The sequence below is a fragment of the Daktulosphaira vitifoliae genome, unplaced genomic scaffold, assembly GCF_025091365.1.
Source record: "Daktulosphaira vitifoliae isolate Bord-2020 unplaced genomic scaffold, ASM2509136v1 Scaffold_4, whole genome shotgun sequence".
NCBI lineage: Eukaryota > Metazoa > Arthropoda > Insecta > Hemiptera > Phylloxeridae > Daktulosphaira > Daktulosphaira vitifoliae.
In genome coordinates, this window is record NW_026099575.1 from 21,479,725 (window position 1) to 21,500,163 (window position 20,439).

A 20,439-nucleotide genomic window follows, 5' to 3' on the forward strand; every position below is an offset into this window, starting at 1 on the left:
CTTAGCAATATTTTAAAATTATATATTTTATTGTTAATTTACATTCAAAAATAATAAACTAGTAATTACTGAGTTACTAAGAAAATTAAAATTAAAAAAAAAACAACATTTAAATACAAAAAACTAATTGTATCTTTCTAAAATTAAGTCTAGTTATAAATCAGTTTTTAGTTACATTTGCAGATAGAATATAAATTCAAACTTTTAGATTAATAAATTCTATTAAAAAATAACCAAAACAATATGTTTAACATTATTATACAAACATAACGGATGAATGATATTAAAGTTCAATGATCTGAAACATTAAAAAAAAAATATTTTAAATGATATTTTACTTTTTAAATCTATTTTTGGTATTAAACAAAAAACAATTACACTAGATTAATCCTAAATAGTTTTAGCTTCGAAGAGAAGCAGAGAATTTTACTATGATGTGTATTTTTTTTGTGTCTGTTACCACTTTTTCTCAGCTATCACACCAAATCGATTTCTTTTGAAGATAAAAATCACTAAAATTCGACATTTTTTCAATTTTTTTTACTTAAGACTGCCATAACTTTTTTAAAAAATAGATAATGAGAATCTATTTTTTTTAAATAGATATATTAGGTATTTACCTATCATTTGGTATATATATTTTTTTAATCTGACCCTTCACCTTCCCACAGGGAGGAATTCAAAACTTTTTCATAAAAATTAATTTTTCAACTTAATTTTTAAAAATGTTCCGGAAACACTGACACTTTTATATATAACTTAAATTAAAGCTTATGTAATATACTTTATTATGAAAAAAAAAAAATTCAGACTTTACTTTGTCTTTACGGTAAAAATAGCTATCAAATGGTATTTTTGTGTGAAAATTCTCGATTTTGAATTTTATCTTATTTTAAAATACCTTACAAAATTTTTTAACTCATTTGATTTTTATCACATTTAGATTCTATAACTTCAATGAATTTCAAGGACCCCTTACTTAAGTCTTCTCTAGTTTGAAGAAATTTCTTATTCATTTTAAAGTTTTTTACTGTGTGATTTTTATTGGTAGTTCTCATTTATTTTCTTAGCTCTCACTCAACCTCCTCAAAAATTGAAAACATTTCCACTTTATCAATCAAAAAGTTATTTAGCCCACATTCTTCACATAGAAAATTAAAAAAAATGATTTTTAGTTTCACCTGAATTTAACAAAAAATTTTTTATAATTATAATTAAATTTTATAATACGCTCAATGGAGTAGAGTTTTTTAACAACATTTTGATTGGTTTTTTTAGTTAAAGTAAGTCATTAAAATTAATTAAGTTTTGATTATTTCAATTGTAGAATCTTTTTAAGCCCCAACAGTTACTTAGAAATGATTATTATAATTTCTATATAAGTGATCTATTACAAAAAAAAATGCAAAAAATAATATTAAGCTTTTCTGATAAATTTACAGTAAATAATAATTATATAATTTCCTGGTTGTATATTAATCTTAACAATCTTAACAAGTAGTAATTTAAACCAGTAGTTCACAAATGTTACACTACATACTTTATTTATTTATATAAGTTTCAAACGGGACAAGCCCAATTACAAAAAATTTTTAAGTAAAAGTAACATCATTCGTAACAATATTATTAATAAAGAAAAACAAACAGTGAAAATGAAAAAAAACAAATTAAAAGCTATAACTAAGAATAAAGTATTACAAATATAGCAACAATTAGGGCTTGTAAGACGATGTACAATGTAAAGAAGAAATAACACAAAAATCAAAAATTAAATTTTAAATAAAACTAAAAAACGTGTGAATTATAAAATATGAAATTGCAATAAGTTTTAAATGAGTGGAAGTTTGGTGAGATGAATAAATCAATTTTTAAATTAACTGTTTTCATAATTCTGTTTATGGGAGAGTTACTAGCATAGTTCGTTGTTGTAGTGTTAATGTAAAATATTTTTATATTACGGGTGCTACAAGATGGTACATGAAATGAAAATCGATTCAAAAGTATCGGACAATCTATTTGACCAGCAAAAATTTTAAAGGTAAAATAAATATCTAACTGCATTCTTCGTAGTTCCAATGTCTCAAGATTCATAATTGCTAATAGAGGGGTGTATGAAGAATGAGGTTCTCTTGGTATTAAGCACTTCAAAGAAATAAGGCGTAAGAATTTTTGTTGGATTTTTTCCAATTTTAATTTATAACTGGTTTGGTAAGGAGACCAAATTATGGAGCCATATTCACAAATTGAGCGAACTAACGAGCAGTAAATGGATTTAAAGGCATCCTTATCGGTAAAGTAGCCACAATTATGTTGAATGAAGCCTAATATTTTGTTTGATCTTATAAAAATATTATTAATATGACTATCAAATTTGAGTTTAGAATCAAACAAAATACCAAGATCTTTTATCGGTCCCATACTACGAGATATTATTTCTGCATTTATATGGTAGACGAATTTAGGAACGATTCTAGCTCTGGAAAATGACATTATCTTACATTTATTAATATTAAGAGTAAATTTATTATTGATACACCATTCATAAAGAGAGTTTAGATCTGATTGAAGTAAATCAGAATCAGATTGACAATTAACTCTACGAAACNCAATAGTTATAGATAATTCAACTTAAACTACTTTTTCAGTTTATTAATTAATCTAAATCTAATAGAATTAAAAAAAAAACTATGTCCAGATCTATTTTACCTCGGATAAAGAATTATTTTTTTTGGGTGAAACAATAGATCTCTTTGACACCATACTTAGACTATTTCTCTGTCTTGTTTGCTTTTTTTGTACTACTCTTTTTTTCTAAAACAAAAAAAAAATTATAACTTCTAAAGATATAAAAATGTCTTTATAGATGTTTGATACTTACTGGGGGCATTAGATCAAGAGGAATTTTAAATTGTTTACGGTTTGATTCAGTTTTTATGATAGATTTTGGTTCTTCTTTACAAATATTTTCTTTTTCTATCTCAGTTTTATTTTCATTTAGATATAATGACTTATTTTTAGTTTTACAATTGATTGCAAATAAATCCTGAAATTTTTTTTTTTATTTTCATAATTTATTTTTTCAGTATTAAGCAATTAGTTTATTGTATCCAAAAATTACACAATATTATTGTAACAGATTCTTGTTGGATAAACAAAAATTACTAGTTGAGAAACACTGATCTAAATGGAAAACAATTATCAATTTAAATCAGTGTTATGCTGAGTTAAGACCAAACTTAAGTTTAATAATTATTAAAATTACATACCTTTTCAAGAGAATTTTTCCGTCTAATACTAATTGGTGATACACACAGTTCTCCCATATTTTTACTAATACTTGAAGTTGATGTATTTATCTATGAAATGTTTAACACTTTACTCTTAAGAAAAAAATATAAAATTTATGTGTCAAATACAAGACACTTAAATATGAATAAAATTTACAAAATAGATATATCAAGAAACTTACTTTGAACTGTTATGAACTCCTAAAATAGTTTTAAGCTTTATTTTCAATTGTATAACAGAGCATAATTAATAATATGTTCATTTAGACCAGCCCAAAAAAATGAATCAAATGTACGTTTTTTTGTTAAGCAATACGGAAAGTTGGACAACCGCTACTATTGTAAACCTGATCTTTTTCCCTGCCTTTATTATATGGTGTCAGCCAGGAGTTTTTATTATTTTATTTCTCAATAAATAATAAAAACTTTAAATAAAATTTTGCAAAAATTATTCAAATATTAAGATATAATTTCCATCCATATATTTTATTAATGGCAAATTTAAAAAAAAAAAGTAAAAATTGTTTAAAAAATCAAGGCATCTAAATGATACAAATATTAAAAAAAGTAATACTTTTGTAATTTTTTATGTAGAATAATTTTTTTTAAATTCATTTATTAATAAAAATAAAAATTTTGTACAATAATTTGATGAGAGATTATGGTTATATGAAATATGATATATTCTCGTGTCGCACCCATAAACTTATATAAATACCAATTTTGTCAATTTTCTTTGGCACAAGGAGTTTAGTTAACTTGAAAATATATGTAAATTGAGTATATTTAGTGCAAACATTAATTTTTAATTTTACTACTTAAATAAATCTTCATAATTTTATTAGTAAGCCGTTATTATTTATTTAGTAAAGAGGAAATATACTTTTGTCCATACATTTTCTGAATTTTTAATTGATGATAGTTGGCCTTCAAACATTTTTTGTTTCTTTGAATTTGAATTAGAAATATCATTTATCTGAGTGGAATTTCTTTTAAAATTATCAAAGGAACAATTGACTTCCTTCTATAAAAAAATATAATGTAATATTAGTTTAGAAAATTAAATAAATTTAATAACTAATTGTTTTGTACAAAAATTGAATTTAATAAAATGAATTTATCAAAAACTACTTATCTAACTTACATTTTCTTCATCATCACTCAGTATCTGTAAATTAATAAATTAATTAATAAATTTGAAAAAGCAAAATTATAATTTTCTTACAAAATAATTATCAAAAGCTTTAATATTTGTTAATAGCTTAGCATAAAAAAAAAAGTTAAGAATATAATAAGAAATAATCAGGTCTTGAGATTTTATTCATTTATAAAAAATTTTTGAACTACTTTTAAGATATAATGTGAGGAAAGTAACTCAAATATTGAGTTTTTGCTTCCCTAATTTAATCAAAATATATTTTACTTTAAAACCGTTATTCAAATGGTTTTTGTTGAAAATACACTAAATATATTTTTGCACTAAACCATTTTTATAATTAATGTTAAATTATAAGAAATAACTTAGGATTTTTAAGACTTATCAAGTTAGTTAAACTTTCAGTATAACACTTGGCAATTTATTTATTTCACTTAGTTTTTTTTTTAACTTTAAAAATTAAATATTTTATGAATGGTATATAATAAAACAATCATAAATGCAACAAAGAACCTCAATAGTAATTCCTGCTTCATTTTGAGATTTCATTGGTTTAATAACTGGACGTCGAATTTTCATGAGTTCCTCATGTAACATTTTAGCACGAGCCTTATATTTCATCTAAAAATATTATAACAGTTTAAAATTTTGAATTTGTTAATTTCCATAATAGAAATATGTATATAAACTCATATAAGTAATATAATTATACTCTAGTGAAAGTAATGTTCTACAATATTAATATCAATAGAATAAATTAAAATTATTATTAATCCATTTTATTAAAACATGTGACAATATTTTGTATAAAAATAACAATTTAATTTCAATTAACTAATATTTCTTCACCCGGTAAAAATATATAATATGTATAATATACAAAGTGATCAAAATCTGGTAAAACACTTATTTTCTCAGAAACTATTGAGAATTTAAAATTTTTGTAAAAAAAAATTATTAAGTTTATAAAACTCTACAATAATATGAAGTTAAATAATTTTTTTTTTATCCCTGAAGGGATAAAAATATTTATTTATAATTTTTTTGAATTGGAACCACTATTTTCGATTTGATAATATGATAGAAAAAAAAAAATTACAAACAATTTTGTTCTTATAATTTTTTTTATCCAAACAACCGTTTACGTTTTATTATTGTTTTAAGATTTTGACTTCCAGAAAAAAATATTTTCATTTATTACGCTTCATAATATCGGTGGCAGTACAACCGGTATATTTGTTAGATCCTTTAGTCTTACAAAACCATAGACTTAGCTATTAATAATACACCAAAAACTCGGTTTGAATCTATTATTGTTATTACTCATTTAGTGCGTAGTAAATTTTTATAGCTAATTTACCTGTCATAACTTGATCAATAAAACTTGGTTTATGCAACAGCAAATAAAAATAATGACTTCTGTATTTAATACAGTAAAATGACAATAGAAATTTGGCCTAAAATCACTTAACTTTAACAAGCTGTAATGGACAAACGGTTAATCAGATAAAAAAAATTATAAGAACAAAATTGTTTGTAATTTTTTCTTCTATCATATTATAAAGTTAAAAATAAGGGTTCCCATTTAAGAAAATTATAAATAAGAGTTTTTATCCTTGAAGGAATGAAAAAAATAATGGTTTGACTACATATTATTGTAGAGTTTTTTAAACTTGATGTTTTTTCTCTATAATAAAATTTAAAATTCTCAATATTTTCTGAGAAAATGAGTGTCTTACCAGAGTTTGATCACCCTGTATAATATGATAACATGGATCATAATATGATATATGTTTTATTTGAATTTAAATACATATAATGTATTTAAATATATTGCTTACATAATTGGATGATAATCTTTCAATTTTTTGACATTGTTCTTTCTTTTCATTTTCCAACTCAAATTTTTCTTTCTCTAATCTTATTTTTTCTTTTTCTAAAATCATATTTTCTCTTTCGATCTCATTTTTTTGACTAGAAAAACTTTTAGCTGACCCTCTTAACATTTGATAAGCATTATTTAAATCATTATTTAATGTCTGCAAAAATCATATAAATTTATAAAGTGTTATATTAATCTACAAATGAATAATAATTAAATTGATTGAAAGTAACAGCTCACATCAACTTTACTTTGTAAATCTTGAATTAAATTACAATTAACTGTTTTATCCTCTAATAAACCATCAATTGTTTTTATAGATGCATCTAATTTTGTTTTTAATTCAATTTTTTCCTTATTCAGTAAAATTTCATTAGCATTAAACAATTCCAAATTTTTAGTACAGCTATTTAACTTTTCTTCCTGTACTTTTAGCAACTAAAAGATAATAAGTTTTTATGAGTAATGAAATTAAAAAAGATAAAAACAACTTTTTCAACTCGACTGAATTAGGACAACTTTATGATAATACATAATATATATGATAATAATAAGCTATGGCTTATTAATGAATTAATAATTACTAAAATTGATTGTTAAAAAGCTAAAAATGACATTATATTAATATTTACTAGACTATAACTTACTTCTTCATAATCTGTTTTCATCTCTTTCGATTTTTGATCATCATTATAAGCCATCTTCAATAATTTCAACTCTTCTAATAAGTTTGCATTAGTTTTTTCAAGGTATTGAATATGTTTTTCTGAATTCAGAATATTTTTCTTCAATTCTTCATTTAACTTGTCTAATTCAATTTGATTTTTAATCTGGTCCTTTTGTTGATTTATAGTACATAACTGAATAGCAAGCTGGTTTTCTTTTTCTTTCCTATAATATTTAAATACCTATTAGATAATATAAGGAGAAAATAGTAATTTTTAAATTTATTACATTGATTGTAAAAGGTTAAGTTTCTCATCATTCATATTTTGAAATTCATTCAATAATTTGTTAAACTTCTCATTAATAGAACTATTTTGTTGTATTAGTAATACATTTTCAGAAACTTTGTTACTAAGTTCATTCTCAAAATATTGACTATAAAATAAAAATTATGATTAAAAAACAGTTTCAAATTTAACTAGAATATATTTAGAATAAAATATATATATAACACACATTTTATTTTGAAAAACTTTTCTTTCTTCTGTTAATTTAATATTTGTATCATTCAATTCATCTTGCAATACATTTTTCTAATAATAAAAACAAAAAAAATAATGTTCATTTTACACATTTATTAAAATTGTAATAATGCATAAAAATATTTTACATACACAACTTAAAACAAAAAATATTAGTAAATAGATTTTAAAGTGTATATTATTTATTAACTGTGCTAACAATCTAAATTACCTCAGTCTGAATTTTTGTTAACTCATTTGAGACATTTTCAAAATTTGATTTAAAACTAGCTATTTCAAGTGTATGTTGATTTTCTAAAATTTCCATTTCATTTTTTAGCTTCAATTTTTCCATATTGACTGTGAATTAATTAACTAGTGAAAATTTGTTTTATCATAGCTGAACACATATACAGTGTGATTATTTAAGAATGATACCCCCTATTTTTTAGTCAAATAATGGTTCTTTAGAAATTTTTTCTATGACAAGTGTTGATTTAAAAAATAACAATATTTTTGGCCAATACATATATCAATAAAACTCTAAAAAAAGTGTGAAATGGTTTGTTCTCTTATTTTGGAAATTTAAAGAATAATAAATATGTTTAAAAACATGTATTGACTAATTTTATGCGCATTTTATAATACTTGTTTTCTTTGTTTCTATTAAAAAACTGTTACGTTATAGTTTAATCTAAATCTAATAAAATAATAATATTGGTATTGGTTAAAAATCATTATTTATTTAAATTACTACTTAAGTTAAAATTCTCAATTATTAAAAATTTACTTATTACAGTTAAAATCAAAGCTCATTAGTTTACTAAATTAAAATAAGCAAATATTCAATAAAAAATTTAGTGATACATTTTTACATGATTAAAAAATCTATGCAAATACACAAAAAGAAAATCAGTAAGTTTTTTTAACTAAAAATATTTTTTAAAACCTTTAAAAATATTTTTATCCCAAACTAGAGAATTCATGATTAAGAATAATCTTTAGCTGAGGAAGTAACTATAAATCTTTTTACTGATTCCTAAAGAACAACAAACAAAATACACTCATAATTAAACAAATATTCTTATTTTTTAAAACACACACACACCAAAACATGAACTATTAAATATATATATATATTCTTTTTTATTTATTTTATTAAAAATGATTTTGCATATTGGAGATTAACAGACCATGTTTCAAAGAGTCTTCAATAGAATTTGATATACTTAAAACTTTTTCCTGAAAACTACTTTTTGTTTTATCAACCAAAGATATAACTTCTTTATGTCTTGATTTAATAGCTTCAAAGTCATATCCATGTCTATTTAAACGGTCACTAGCATTTTTAAATTCTGAAACCATATGTTGATAAATGTTATGACCAAAATTAGCTCTAAAATAAAGAAAAAACTAATTATAAAAATAGATAATAAAATAACTATTTAACATTGATGATTGATAGAATTATTACTTTTCTTCGACAGATTTATACCAATTGTTAAGTATACAATCATTGTTTTGAATTTTCATGATTTCTAAATTACATGATGAGATTTGTTTATCTTTTTCTAACATAGCATCTTCATATTCTTTCAATTTTAATGAGAGTATTGATTTTTTCTGTTCAATCAGCATACGTTGTAAATCCAAAATTTTAATTGCTTCAGGTACATTATCAAATGAATTAGGATCATTTAAGTGTTGTATACTGTTCACATTCTAAAAAAAATTTAATTTATTTATATAAAACTATACTGTTTTTGAAAGCAATTTAAATTAAGTCTGTTAACAATTTTAAAATAAAATTTTAAACTAGCCAATAAAATATAAACAAAAACTATCAGAACTATGAAAATTAATTTGAAATAATAATATATATTTTTAGATTAGACATAAAAGAATGTTTAGAAATAAAAACTTGTCAGTTAACAATTTTTAGTAGAAATTATAATATAAATATAAAACTATAAGATTGGCCACTTATGGATTCACGTGAGTTATGATTAAATAAAGGTATTTAAAATTATAGTTATCAAAAACAAAAATATTTTAATATGTTTGTTTTTTAATAAAAGTATGCATATAATGCACTAAGACTAACAATAAATATAATTTTGTTTTTAACATAATTTGTATTCTATACATAAATTTGATTTTTTTTTTCACCAGATTATTAAGATATGTATTCTCAGTTTTCAATAAAAAAATAAAAAATAAATTTTTTTTGAATTTGTTACCAATCTATACTATTGCCTCAATTATTATTTGATACCTTTAATTTGAGTTTAGTTAAATTTAAAGTGTATTAAAAATATATATTAACTGGTTAATAAATCAGAATTTTTAATTTAAGGCATATAACATTAAATTATTAATTTAGCGTGCTAATAAATATATACCGGCTAAGATATCTAGTTACACAAATTATCACAATTCTGACGACGGCGAAAATACTTAACCAACACTAAAAAATATATAATTATTTATAACGCTTACGTTTAAGTACGAGGACGTAGAGTTATCTGACTTGGCGGTTTCGTCCATAATAAAAAAACTCTAATAATAATAATTAGGAATATTGAAATAAACGAAATGAACGCTTTAAAAAAAAATGTCTAGCAAGTTGAACTATATGTTATTACTTCTGTACTGAATACCAATCAACTCAATAAAAGAAAATTGTTGAGTTCTGCAAAAAATCAAAATAGATTACCGGAATGGTCGTCGGTACCATTTTTAATATATTGCTTTACCTATGTTGCAGAACAGAGAGTTAACAGGTTGACCAATTATTAAAAATTAAATAAAACAATAAATGGATCGTATTTTTAAAATAAAAGCAATTAAAATTGTTTATGCGTTTTATTAAAAGGTGGATGATAACTAATCTCAATTTTTATTTTTGAACTGATTGAAAAGTTAAAACCGATTAATTTTTAGCCCACAAGTTTATTTTTAATGATAAATAACTAGTTATAGAAAATACATTTTTTTACTGACCTTTTACTTAGTAAGAAAGTTAAATTTCAGAGTTTTAAATCATAAACCTAATGGGTCATAATTATCGTAATAAATACTATTGTATGTTATGCTATTAATGCTGAGTTAAGTCGGGGGCATTACCATTAAAAGCAAAAGAGTGGATTCAATACGGCGCTCTATGTCGACTGTTATGAGAGCACTTTTCTAATTTTTAATGCCTTTTTTTTGCTAATGTAATACACAAAAAATTATTAATTCACCCACTCTTAGGGGGGAAGGTCTAGTCAGATCGGAGAAAAACTTTTAGTGTCGAGATATATTAATTTTTTGTTCATCACTTTATTTTGAGGATGTAAATATATATAAAAAATTCATTAATTCTAAGTATAAAAGTGTATTTAAATATTTAAAATTAGTATTATTATCTGATTTCTTTTTCTTCAATATAGATTTTAAAGTTTTTAGCCATTTTCCAATTAAATTAATAATTTCAGAATCTGAGGCACTTCTACATTTTAATTTTCTAATTGCTTCTAAAATCAATCCATTTAAAATATTTTTTTATCTGATAAATTAGAAAAACTTTATTACCGAAAATTGCCTTGTTAAGAAGTTATATAGAAGAGTTCTGGCCCAAATGTATAAAATTATTCAAAATGTTATCACAAAAACTTCAAGAAGTTCACAAACCTATAATTTAAACTTAGATATTATGTAAATTTATTATTAATATTCTACGAGAGTACAAAGATTAAAAAAAAAAAATATAGAGACATTATTTGAGACTTTATTCATACGCTTACTTATACTCCATATTATTCAACCCATCTTGTGTTGATTTAAACATAAAATAATCAATATTTTCAATCGAAATATTTTTAGAATATTGTGCTTTATTATTAAAATTTGACAACTGTTGAAAAATTGATTGCTGCACATTAGATATTCTAGTAACCTCTAATTTAATGTATGCCAAATAATCGATAACTGTGTTTTGTTAAATATTACTAAAAAAAAGAAAAATAGTTTTTTAGTTATTTTTTACAATTATGTCCTTATAATAATTTAGTATATTGATTTATTTGGGTATGCCTTGGATGCTGAGTTATTTTTTCCAATTATTTACAAAGTAAATACTATTAATATTTTAATGTAACAAAAAACCTATATATTGGTAAAGAATAAAGAAAAATTACCCACCATTATTGTTTTGAGAATTGAATTGAGTTATATTAAATTCATTTAAATTCCTAGAATCTCTAAAAAAAAAAAAAGATAGTTTATCTAATTGAACTAAAATTTTAGTAATAATAATCTCCTCCTGTGAGCAGGTAAAGGGTTAATTTTATAAAAAAAAATATACCAAATGATAGGTAAAGTCATCAAAAATCTTTATTTTAATTGAATATATTAACGTTGTTATATTGTAAACATGGATATATCCTCAAGCAACAAGACAATCCATGAAAGTTTTAACACATTCATAACGTTGTTATAATTATAATACTTCTTTATATGTATAAAATGTATTTTTTAAATTGATGTATAGCAATCGATGCTACATCTAATTGCTATAATATAATTTATGCATAGAATTAATATTTTGATTAGAGACATAATATTTTTTTGGCTAATTATCTCGTATTTAATATTATATTATGAAATAAAAATTTCAATGCAACAAGCTAATTTAGGAAGATTTAATAATAATAATAAATATATATTTTTAAGTTGATTGCATAAATAATGTTCACTTAGTTTAAATAATATGTTGGCTGTATAAAACATTGAAATCCTTTATGATAATCGAGTAAACAATTTATAAAATTTAGTACAAATAATTATTCATACAGTTCAATGTCGTAAAGAATAGTTATTTCGTTTATATTTTACTATATTATTATAAAATTTAACAAATTGTATTCGTTTGCTAAAAACTTTACTTGTAAGTAAAATCATTGTAGGTATAAACACAAAATGTATTTCTTTTTATAAAGTTCATTTTTTATTATAAATAAAAAAAGTTTCTAAGGAACTCTATTTAATAAAGGATTAGTTCTTGTCTTTATTAATCGTATAATGGGTTTAAAAATTGTTCACAATACATTAAATAAAAGTAAAGCATTATTTAGGTTACTGAAAGATACTTGGACTCGTGTAAAAAAATTATCTTTGAAAAAATGTAAGTAATAAAAATTAAAACTAAAAGTTTGTAGCTTAATTCTTTAACGAACTTTAGCAACTAATAAAAAGAACAGTGTATGGACATATAGTAAAAATCAATTACAGCAAACATATAATATGTGTTTCTGTTGTATCTGTATCAAACCTGATCTAAAACAATCAGACCACGAAAAAAGCCCTAAAGTTCAAAGTAATAATAAACCCGAAATTAAGAAAACAATAAAAGAAGAGATAGTCAATTTGACGAATCCATCAAATCTTGATGAGCTTAAAGCATGTATATTATGGTTTTTAAATATTATTATAAATACATTACCCGTTTAAAGTTGAATAAACAATACAATAACAGTATTTTGATTCTAAAATTATTGTGTTTCCTAAAGATAGTTCATAATGCAATCACCAATATACGACATTAACATCAATAATTTTTAAACTTATAAATACATAATTTGTGTTTTTTTTTTTTATAAAATTAGATATATTCTTGGACTATGGTATTCAACACTTTAAAATCAAACCAAAGTGTTGAAAAAGTTGTGGGAACTCCTCCGCAAAAGTACCAATTGCCAAAGAAACAATTGTTTAGTCTACAACTAATAACTAAAACTAAACATGATTCGCCAGGTAATAACAGTTTAACTTTTAAATATCTTTTCTGTAAAGGATAATGTTCAATTATAGTCAATACTTTATCAATTATTTTTCAGTGTGCCGGGGTATTAAAAATCAAGGGGCCACTTGTTACTTAAATGCTTTCGTCCAAGTCATATTACACACGCCTGAGTTTCGTAACGCGTTGTTGGAGCTGACATTCCCTCATGATTCCGGCGACGACGTTTGGTTTAACGTCGCTTATCAACTTAAGAGGCTTTTCGTAGAAATACTTGGACCTGACACATCGGTGGTTAAGACTAAGGACTTAACAAACAGTCTTGGTTGGACTCAGGAGGACACAGATACCCAGCAAGACGTCCAAGAGTTTGGTCGATACTTTTTGGGCATCTTGGACGAGAAGTTGCAACTTACATCGTCCGCTAACATGATTAGTAATCTATTCAGTGGCAAGTATAATGTATTTACTATAAAAATTAATATGACCGTTTTTTTATACTTGATTAGTATTTTATTAGTTCATCGTGTTTACTATTCATTAACATGTTTCAGGCATTCAGGTCGAAATCCTTACTTGCATAATGTGCAATATAAGTAAAGAGCAGTATTCCACATTTTTTGATATTTCTCTGCCTATTCGCTCTATTGATGGAAAGACATATGACTCGCTGGTAAATATATATAAACCGTAAATTTATATGTTTAATGTAGAAAAAGCAAAATTAAAGTTAAATTAATAAATTTGTTTTTTATATTAATATACTTGACTAATAGGAATATGCAATAGAACAATATTTAAGACCTGAAATATTAGATGAACATTTTTGTGACATTTGTGGAAAAAAATGCAAATTCCTAAAAGGGCAACAATTTAAAGAGCTCCCATGTATTTTATGTTTTCATCTAGGTAGGATTACCTATAACATAAATAGTCTAAAACCCGAAAAAATAAATGACAAGTACGTAATGTTTATGTAAACGTAAAAAAAAACATTATTATGAATTTTTTTTTAAGAGTATCTTTTCCATTTTTCATTTCAATAGATGTGGATGGCTATAATTCCGTATTTGAATTATACGGAGTGATCAGCCACAAAGGAAAAGCCACTTTTGGACACTATTACTCCTATATAAAAGATTTCAATTCGGGACAATGATTTTGAATGTGATGATGATATTTTTACTCCCTTAGGTATTTACATTTTTTGGAAAATACCACAATTATAAGACTATAACTATTACACAAGTATCACCACATAAAATTGAAAGTACTTTCAGTAAAAAATCAAGCACATATTTGATCATGTATCGATTTTTTGATAGAAACAGAAATCGAGAAGCTTACACACTCGAGAATCTCCCAGCGCATTTAAAGTATTCAAACAATATTTTTACTTATGCATCCATTTAATTATATCCGTGTAGTTTGCCATAGAAAACAGAGTTCAACAAAGTTATTAGTTATATGTTTAATTACCCAGAGAAGACCTATGACTTCAGTGGTATAAATTAGGCATGCAATACAAAATATTTGCATTTATATTCTAAAATAAAACAAAGAATAAAGAATAAAAAATAAGAAATATTTATAAAATGTTAATTAAAACTATAATACAATTTACTATGTAATTATTTAAAAACTGTTATAATTTATACTTTTGTATTCAATAAAACATTTATATTCAACTAATTATATGTAGTTTAAGTTTTACTTAGAGTAAATTTATCAAAGAATTAAATCTTGATTAATAAACTACTACAATGTAGCATGTTATAAAATACAGATTTATGACAACATCTATTAATATCATTAAAAATAATAAACAAAACATAAAACCTATTGGTTTTAAAATAATTTTTTGATTTTGGAGTATTTAGTTTATGCTTTAATAACGTTTTTTATACCAAATTTTTTTTTATATAACCCATAATAATGTTAAAGAAATGATTAGAATTATAATCTTCTGCATTATCTTGTTGTCAACTGAAAAATAAATATCCTACTACTATTTTTAAAGGCATGTTAATTACAATTATTACAAAAAAAATTATTTATATTACACTGATAGATTAATTACTCTTTCAAAAAAATGAAAANTGGGGACTGATAGATTAATTACTCTTTCAAAAAAATGAAAAATATTGACGGCAGTATTTTAAATTAATGACACTTTATAAACACGGCTATTTTAGCTTCAATTTTTATTTGAGAAACTTTTGGTTTTACTGTGCTATGTTTTTTATTTCTTGTGTCACTATACACGATTATTCCACTTCTACTTGACAGACTTTGCTTGACATTAAATCAAAAGATCACAAAACGTATCTTGTTGAAGCAATCAGTAACATAATTATAAAAAAAAAAAAACCCAGCACAGGGGGGTCACGGCACAGTGGGTGACGTAGCATAGTTGGATCAAGTATAATGTTGTCTGACAGTGATTAAAATCACTATAAAAAAACGGTAGCACAGTGGGGTCGAGGCACAGTATGGACGAGGCATAGATGGGACAAGTATAGATGATATCTGACAGTGATTAAAATCACTATCATAAGAAACGCTTCGATGCAAATCTGTAGATAGTGTTTCCTTTAGAGAAATTGGTGAAATATTTTAAAAGCAACATGAACTCTTATTTCTTTAATTATATCCTGATTAGTAGTTCTTTGATTTTAAAATATAATATATGAATAAATACTAATTATAGTTTTTAAATTTAGTATGAAATTGTGAGGCCAGCTATGATGTATGGTTCATAGTGTTGGGCGGTTGATAAGAAAGTAGAGCAGAGAATAAGTGTAGCAGAGATGAGAATGCTTAGTTGGATGAGTGGAGTGACTAGAGAAGATAGGATAAGGAACGAGCACATAAAAGGAAGTATAGGTGTTGCGTCAATCGTGGATAAGATGACAGAAAATAGACTTAGATTGTTTAGTCATGTTATGAGGAGAGAACAATGGGAAGCTGTAAGAACAGTTATAGAAATGAATTTTGAAGCAAGAAGAGGTAGAGGAAGACCAAAAAGGAGATTGAAGGATGTTATTGAATGCGACATGAAGACAGCTGATGTGAGCATAGAAGATGAGGGAGATCGTGTCAAGTGGAATCTTAGGATAAGTGTGGCCGATCCCAAGTAGTTGGGATTAAGACATAGAAAAAGAAAAAGATTAGCAGAAATTCCGGTGGCAATTGACATAATATGATTGTTGTTTGGGAATATACAATTTAGCGTTTAGTTGGGTTTAAACAATATAGAGTCAAATCAATTACCTACTCTATCACTTGTATATTAATATACACTACACTTTAATGATACAATAAATAAATAAACTCACACATACACACATATGCATTTATAACATTGTGTCTAATGTAAGTATAACATGATAAAAAGTAACCGTAAAATGAAAAAAAAGGAATATAAATTTTAGTACTCATATTAAATGTAATGTAACTCGAAAAATATTTGTTTAAATGAAAAAATATAAGATACCTTTTTTTGTTTAAAATTGTCTTTTAAACAACTTTTGAACGAAACTTTTTTTTTTAAGTTAAATATTTTTTGAGAAAATTAAAAAAAGCTCATATTTTTGAACTTTTGCGAGGCTGTAAAAAAAAAAGCTCAAGTCCAGTCGATGAGGACTTTTAGTATGTCATTATACATATCTTAATTCAACTTTTAAAAAAATAAAAATTTGGTTGGGAATTTTTTCCGCCATTTTTCCTTCGTTGACTGGCCTAAATGTACGTTCTCTGTTAATAGTTTCTATGGATACCATTTTTTATTTGTAAATTAGCAAAAATTTTTACTCTCAGGTTAACTTTGAGAATTTTTCGACTTTCAAGATCATCTTAAATTTTTTGAATTTTTCTCAAAGCCTGCGTCGTTGACAGTTTTCAGTTTTAATTATTTAAATTATTTGTAACGATGAGCTCGAAGACGCAAAAATTGTTTGCCAAACTCAAACGATTACACGGAAAACCTAAAATTCCATTTAAGAAACAGACTCCTGTCAATAAAAACAAAAGTTTGATTGACAATCCTAATATTGAATCTATTAGTAAAATTACAGCAAAAGACAAGTCGAAGCGTTCGCATCGCAAATCTACTCGGTCTAATGCAGCTCCAGTAACTGAGGAAGACTCTGAACCGTTTGTCAAAGAAATAAAAAATATTGATCAATCACGTTCTTCTTATTGGAGGGATCCATATGAAATACTCGTGGAACAGTTTTCGACAAACATTGACGAATCATCTACGAAAAGAAAAATCGAACATGACGAAGAGACATATGTAGTTGAACGTCAAAAAAGTATGAAATAACATTTTTTTAATCATCGGATATATTTGTTATTTTTACAATAATAGTCATGCTTAATTTGTTGATTTTTCTCTAATATTTTACCAGGTTATGAAAATATGGATAAACATCCATCTACTTCAGATAAGTCGTCAGAACTGTATAATAGTTCACATTCATTAAAGAGGGCAAACACTTTTGACGGATATGAACCATCAAAGAAGTGTAGATACTCTAGTTGTGTAGAGTTTCATTCTAGTAAATATGGGCCACAAAATAGAGTGGTGTTGAAGATTAGGGCCACGTCTTCAACATCTGATTCAGACGACGAATCAAAAATTACAAATGATTCAGAAACTGACTGCCATCATGGCAACGGTACAAAATTAATTTATACACTTTAATGAAAAAATTTATAATAATAATATTTTATTTCTTAAAATTCAACAGGACATTCCTCTAACAGAGCACGGCCTACAAAAGCTCAGGACACATGTAAATCGTCAAAGAAACTTGAATATTCAAGTAGTGTAGAGATTTACGTGGCGCAATCAGATGAATTAAAAGACAAAATAATATTAAAGATTACAAAAATAAACTATTCAGATGATGATGATTCTTCTTCTAGCTCTGATTTTAGTTCTCATTCCGATTCTGATGATTCAGAACATGAATAAAATTTTAATAGTTCTATATTATTTTATAACCCATCAAACAGTGTCCGAGACATTTTTAATTGAGTTACCCTTTTACCTCCCNAAGAACATTTTTAATTGAGTTACCCTTTTACCTCCCTTATTTCATGTAATTAAATTGATTAAACTTTTAAAACGTTCCTTCATCATCCTTATTAAAATTATAAAATTATTCTTATTTTATATTTTGTATATATACAAAGAAAAAAACATGAACTGTACACATTTATTATGTACAACCTAATTAATTTCATTGTTATAAATTTTGTTTTTTATTTCATTAAAAATTGTTTATTACTATATTTGTTTTTAATAAATTGATATGTTTATGAGAAATGTTTGTGTTTTAAAAACTGGTATGACTAGAAATATAAAGAAGTATTATTTTAGTCTATTTTTCAAATGTCAAATCGATATATTGAATTAATTTTACAAAGTAGGTTAGTTTTAATATAACCTAACTTAAAAGAACATGCTTTGATATCGTACTCATTATGAGATGTGCGATCGAGAATTGATACTCGTCTGTCGAAATATTGGCTATTGGTCACAGTGTCTAAGGTAAGATACAGTTTGCATTGGCGATCTCGAGCAGGCTACTAAAATATACCCCCCTCAAAAAAAAAAAAAACGATAGCACAGTGGGGTCGAGGCACAGTGTGGACGAGGCATAGATGGGACAAGTATAGATGATATCTGACAGTGATTAAAATCACTATCATAAGAAACGCTTCGATGCAAATCTGTAGATAGTGTTTCCTTTAGAGAAATTGGTGAAATATTTTAAAAGCAACATGAACTCTTATTTCTTTAATTATATCCTGATTAGTAGTTCTTTGATTTTAAAATATAATATATGAATAAATACTAATTATAGTTTTTAAATTTAGTATGAAATTGTGAGGCCAGCTATGATGTATGGTTCATAGTGTTGGGCGGTTGATAAGAAAGTAGAGCAGAGAATAAGTGTAGCAGAGATGAGAATGCTTAGTTGGATGAGTGGAGTGACTAGAGAAGATAGGATAAGGAACGAGCATATAAGAGGAAGTATAGGTGTTGCGTCAATCGTGGATAAGATGACAGAAAATAGACTTAGATTGTTTAGTCATGGTATGAGGAAAGAAGAATCGAAAGCTGTAAGAACAGTTATAGAAATGAATGTTGAAGGAAGAAGAGATAGAGGAAGACCAAAAAAGAGATGGAGGGATGCTATTGAATGCGATTTGAGGACAGCTGATGTGAGCGTAGAAGATGTGGGAGATCGTGTCAAGTGGAAGCTTAGGATAAGGGTGGCCGACCCCAAGTAGTTGGGATTAAGGCAAAGAAAAAGAAAAATATTACCAGATATTCCGGTGGCAATTGACATAATATGATTGTTATTTCGGAATGTACAATTTAGCGTTTAGTTGGGTTTAAATAATATAGCGTCAAATCAATTACCTACTCTATCGGTTGTATCTCAATATACACTACACTTTAATGATACAATAAATAAATAAACTCACACATACACACATATGCATTTATAACATTGTGTCTAATGTAAGTATAACATGATAAAAAGTAACCGTAAAATGAAAAAAAATGGAATTTAAATTTTAGTACTCATATTAAATGTAATGTAACTCGAAAAATATTTGTTTAAATGAAAAAATATAAGATACCTTTTTTGTTTATAATTGTCTTTTAAACAACTTTTGTACGAAATTTTTTTTTGTAAGTTAAATAGTTTTTGAAAAAATTAAAAAAACTCATATTTTTGAACTTTTGCAATGCTATAAAAAAAAGCTCAATTCCAATCAATGAGGACTATTAGTATGTCATTATACATATTTTATTTTAACTTATAAAAAAACAAAATTTGGTTGAGAATTTTTTCCGCAATTTTTCCTTTGTTGACTGGCCTGGATGTCAATTTTAAACTTGTATTTTTGCTTCTGATGAAAGTTCCTTGATGTCCAGTGCATTTTTTTATAGTAACAAACAGTTTTTATTAAAAATTATTGTATCAAGCCCTTTAAATTTTAATACACGTAAAAGTAAAGCAAAATATAACTTCTTTATTATTTTTATAATTTCTCCGTTTAAATTACAATATTAAATATCAATTTCATACTAAATTTAATAATTATAATTAGTATATATT

The 20,439-nt window shown here is 24.7% G+C and overlaps 3 protein-coding genes across 6 annotated transcripts; 2 read left to right on the plus strand and 1 right to left on the minus strand.

The window, feature by feature from the left end:
* Positions 1 to 88: 88 nt before the first annotated feature.
* LOC126903851 (myosin heavy chain, clone 203-like) lies at positions 89 to 10,362 on the minus strand. Of its 3 annotated transcripts, none has more exons than XM_050682359.1 (16): positions 10,012 to 10,362; positions 8,987 to 9,234; positions 8,706 to 8,908; positions 7,745 to 7,872; positions 7,508 to 7,584; positions 7,280 to 7,426; positions 6,973 to 7,216; positions 6,566 to 6,763; positions 6,285 to 6,482; positions 4,957 to 5,064; positions 4,432 to 4,455; positions 4,171 to 4,311; positions 3,267 to 3,356; positions 2,879 to 3,043; positions 2,707 to 2,811; positions 89 to 298 (listed from the first exon to the last, which is right to left on the minus strand). In XM_050682359.1, exons 1-16 carry the CDS (start codon positions 10,057 to 10,059, stop codon positions 284 to 286), a joined length of 2,139 nt encoding a protein of 712 aa, XP_050538316.1. In that variant the 5' UTR covers positions 10,060 to 10,362; the 3' UTR covers positions 89 to 283. The 3 variants fall into 3 exon arrangements, with proteins under 3 accessions (XP_050538316.1, XP_050538319.1, XP_050538317.1); XM_050682362.1 differs by having other exon boundaries at positions 9,915 to 10,024; XM_050682360.1 differs by having other exon boundaries at positions 90 to 298; positions 4,183 to 4,311; positions 10,012 to 10,351.
* Positions 10,363 to 13,168: 2,806 nt separating this feature from the next.
* Positions 13,169 to 14,825, plus strand: LOC126904666 (ubiquitin carboxyl-terminal hydrolase 47-like). Of its 2 annotated transcripts, none has more exons than XM_050683873.1 (5): positions 13,169 to 13,308; positions 13,392 to 13,745; positions 13,849 to 13,967; positions 14,071 to 14,255; positions 14,312 to 14,825. In XM_050683873.1, the coding sequence occupies exons 1-5, from the start codon at positions 13,176 to 13,178 to the stop codon at positions 14,451 to 14,453; spliced, it is 933 nt and encodes a 310-aa protein (XP_050539830.1). In that variant the 5' UTR covers positions 13,169 to 13,175; the 3' UTR covers positions 14,454 to 14,825. The 2 variants fall into 2 exon arrangements, with proteins under 2 accessions (XP_050539830.1, XP_050539831.1); XM_050683874.1 differs by having other exon boundaries at positions 14,341 to 14,427.
* Positions 14,826 to 16,334: 1,509 nt separating this feature from the next.
* On the plus strand, positions 16,335 to 18,317 carry LOC126903564 (dentin sialophosphoprotein-like). Its single transcript, XM_050681773.1, has 3 exons — positions 16,335 to 17,610; positions 17,707 to 17,976; positions 18,049 to 18,317. The coding sequence occupies exons 1-3, from the start codon at positions 17,226 to 17,228 to the stop codon at positions 18,273 to 18,275; spliced, it is 882 nt and encodes a 293-aa protein (XP_050537730.1). The 5' UTR covers positions 16,335 to 17,225; the 3' UTR covers positions 18,276 to 18,317.
* The last annotated feature ends 2,122 nt before the right edge of the window (positions 18,318 to 20,439 follow it).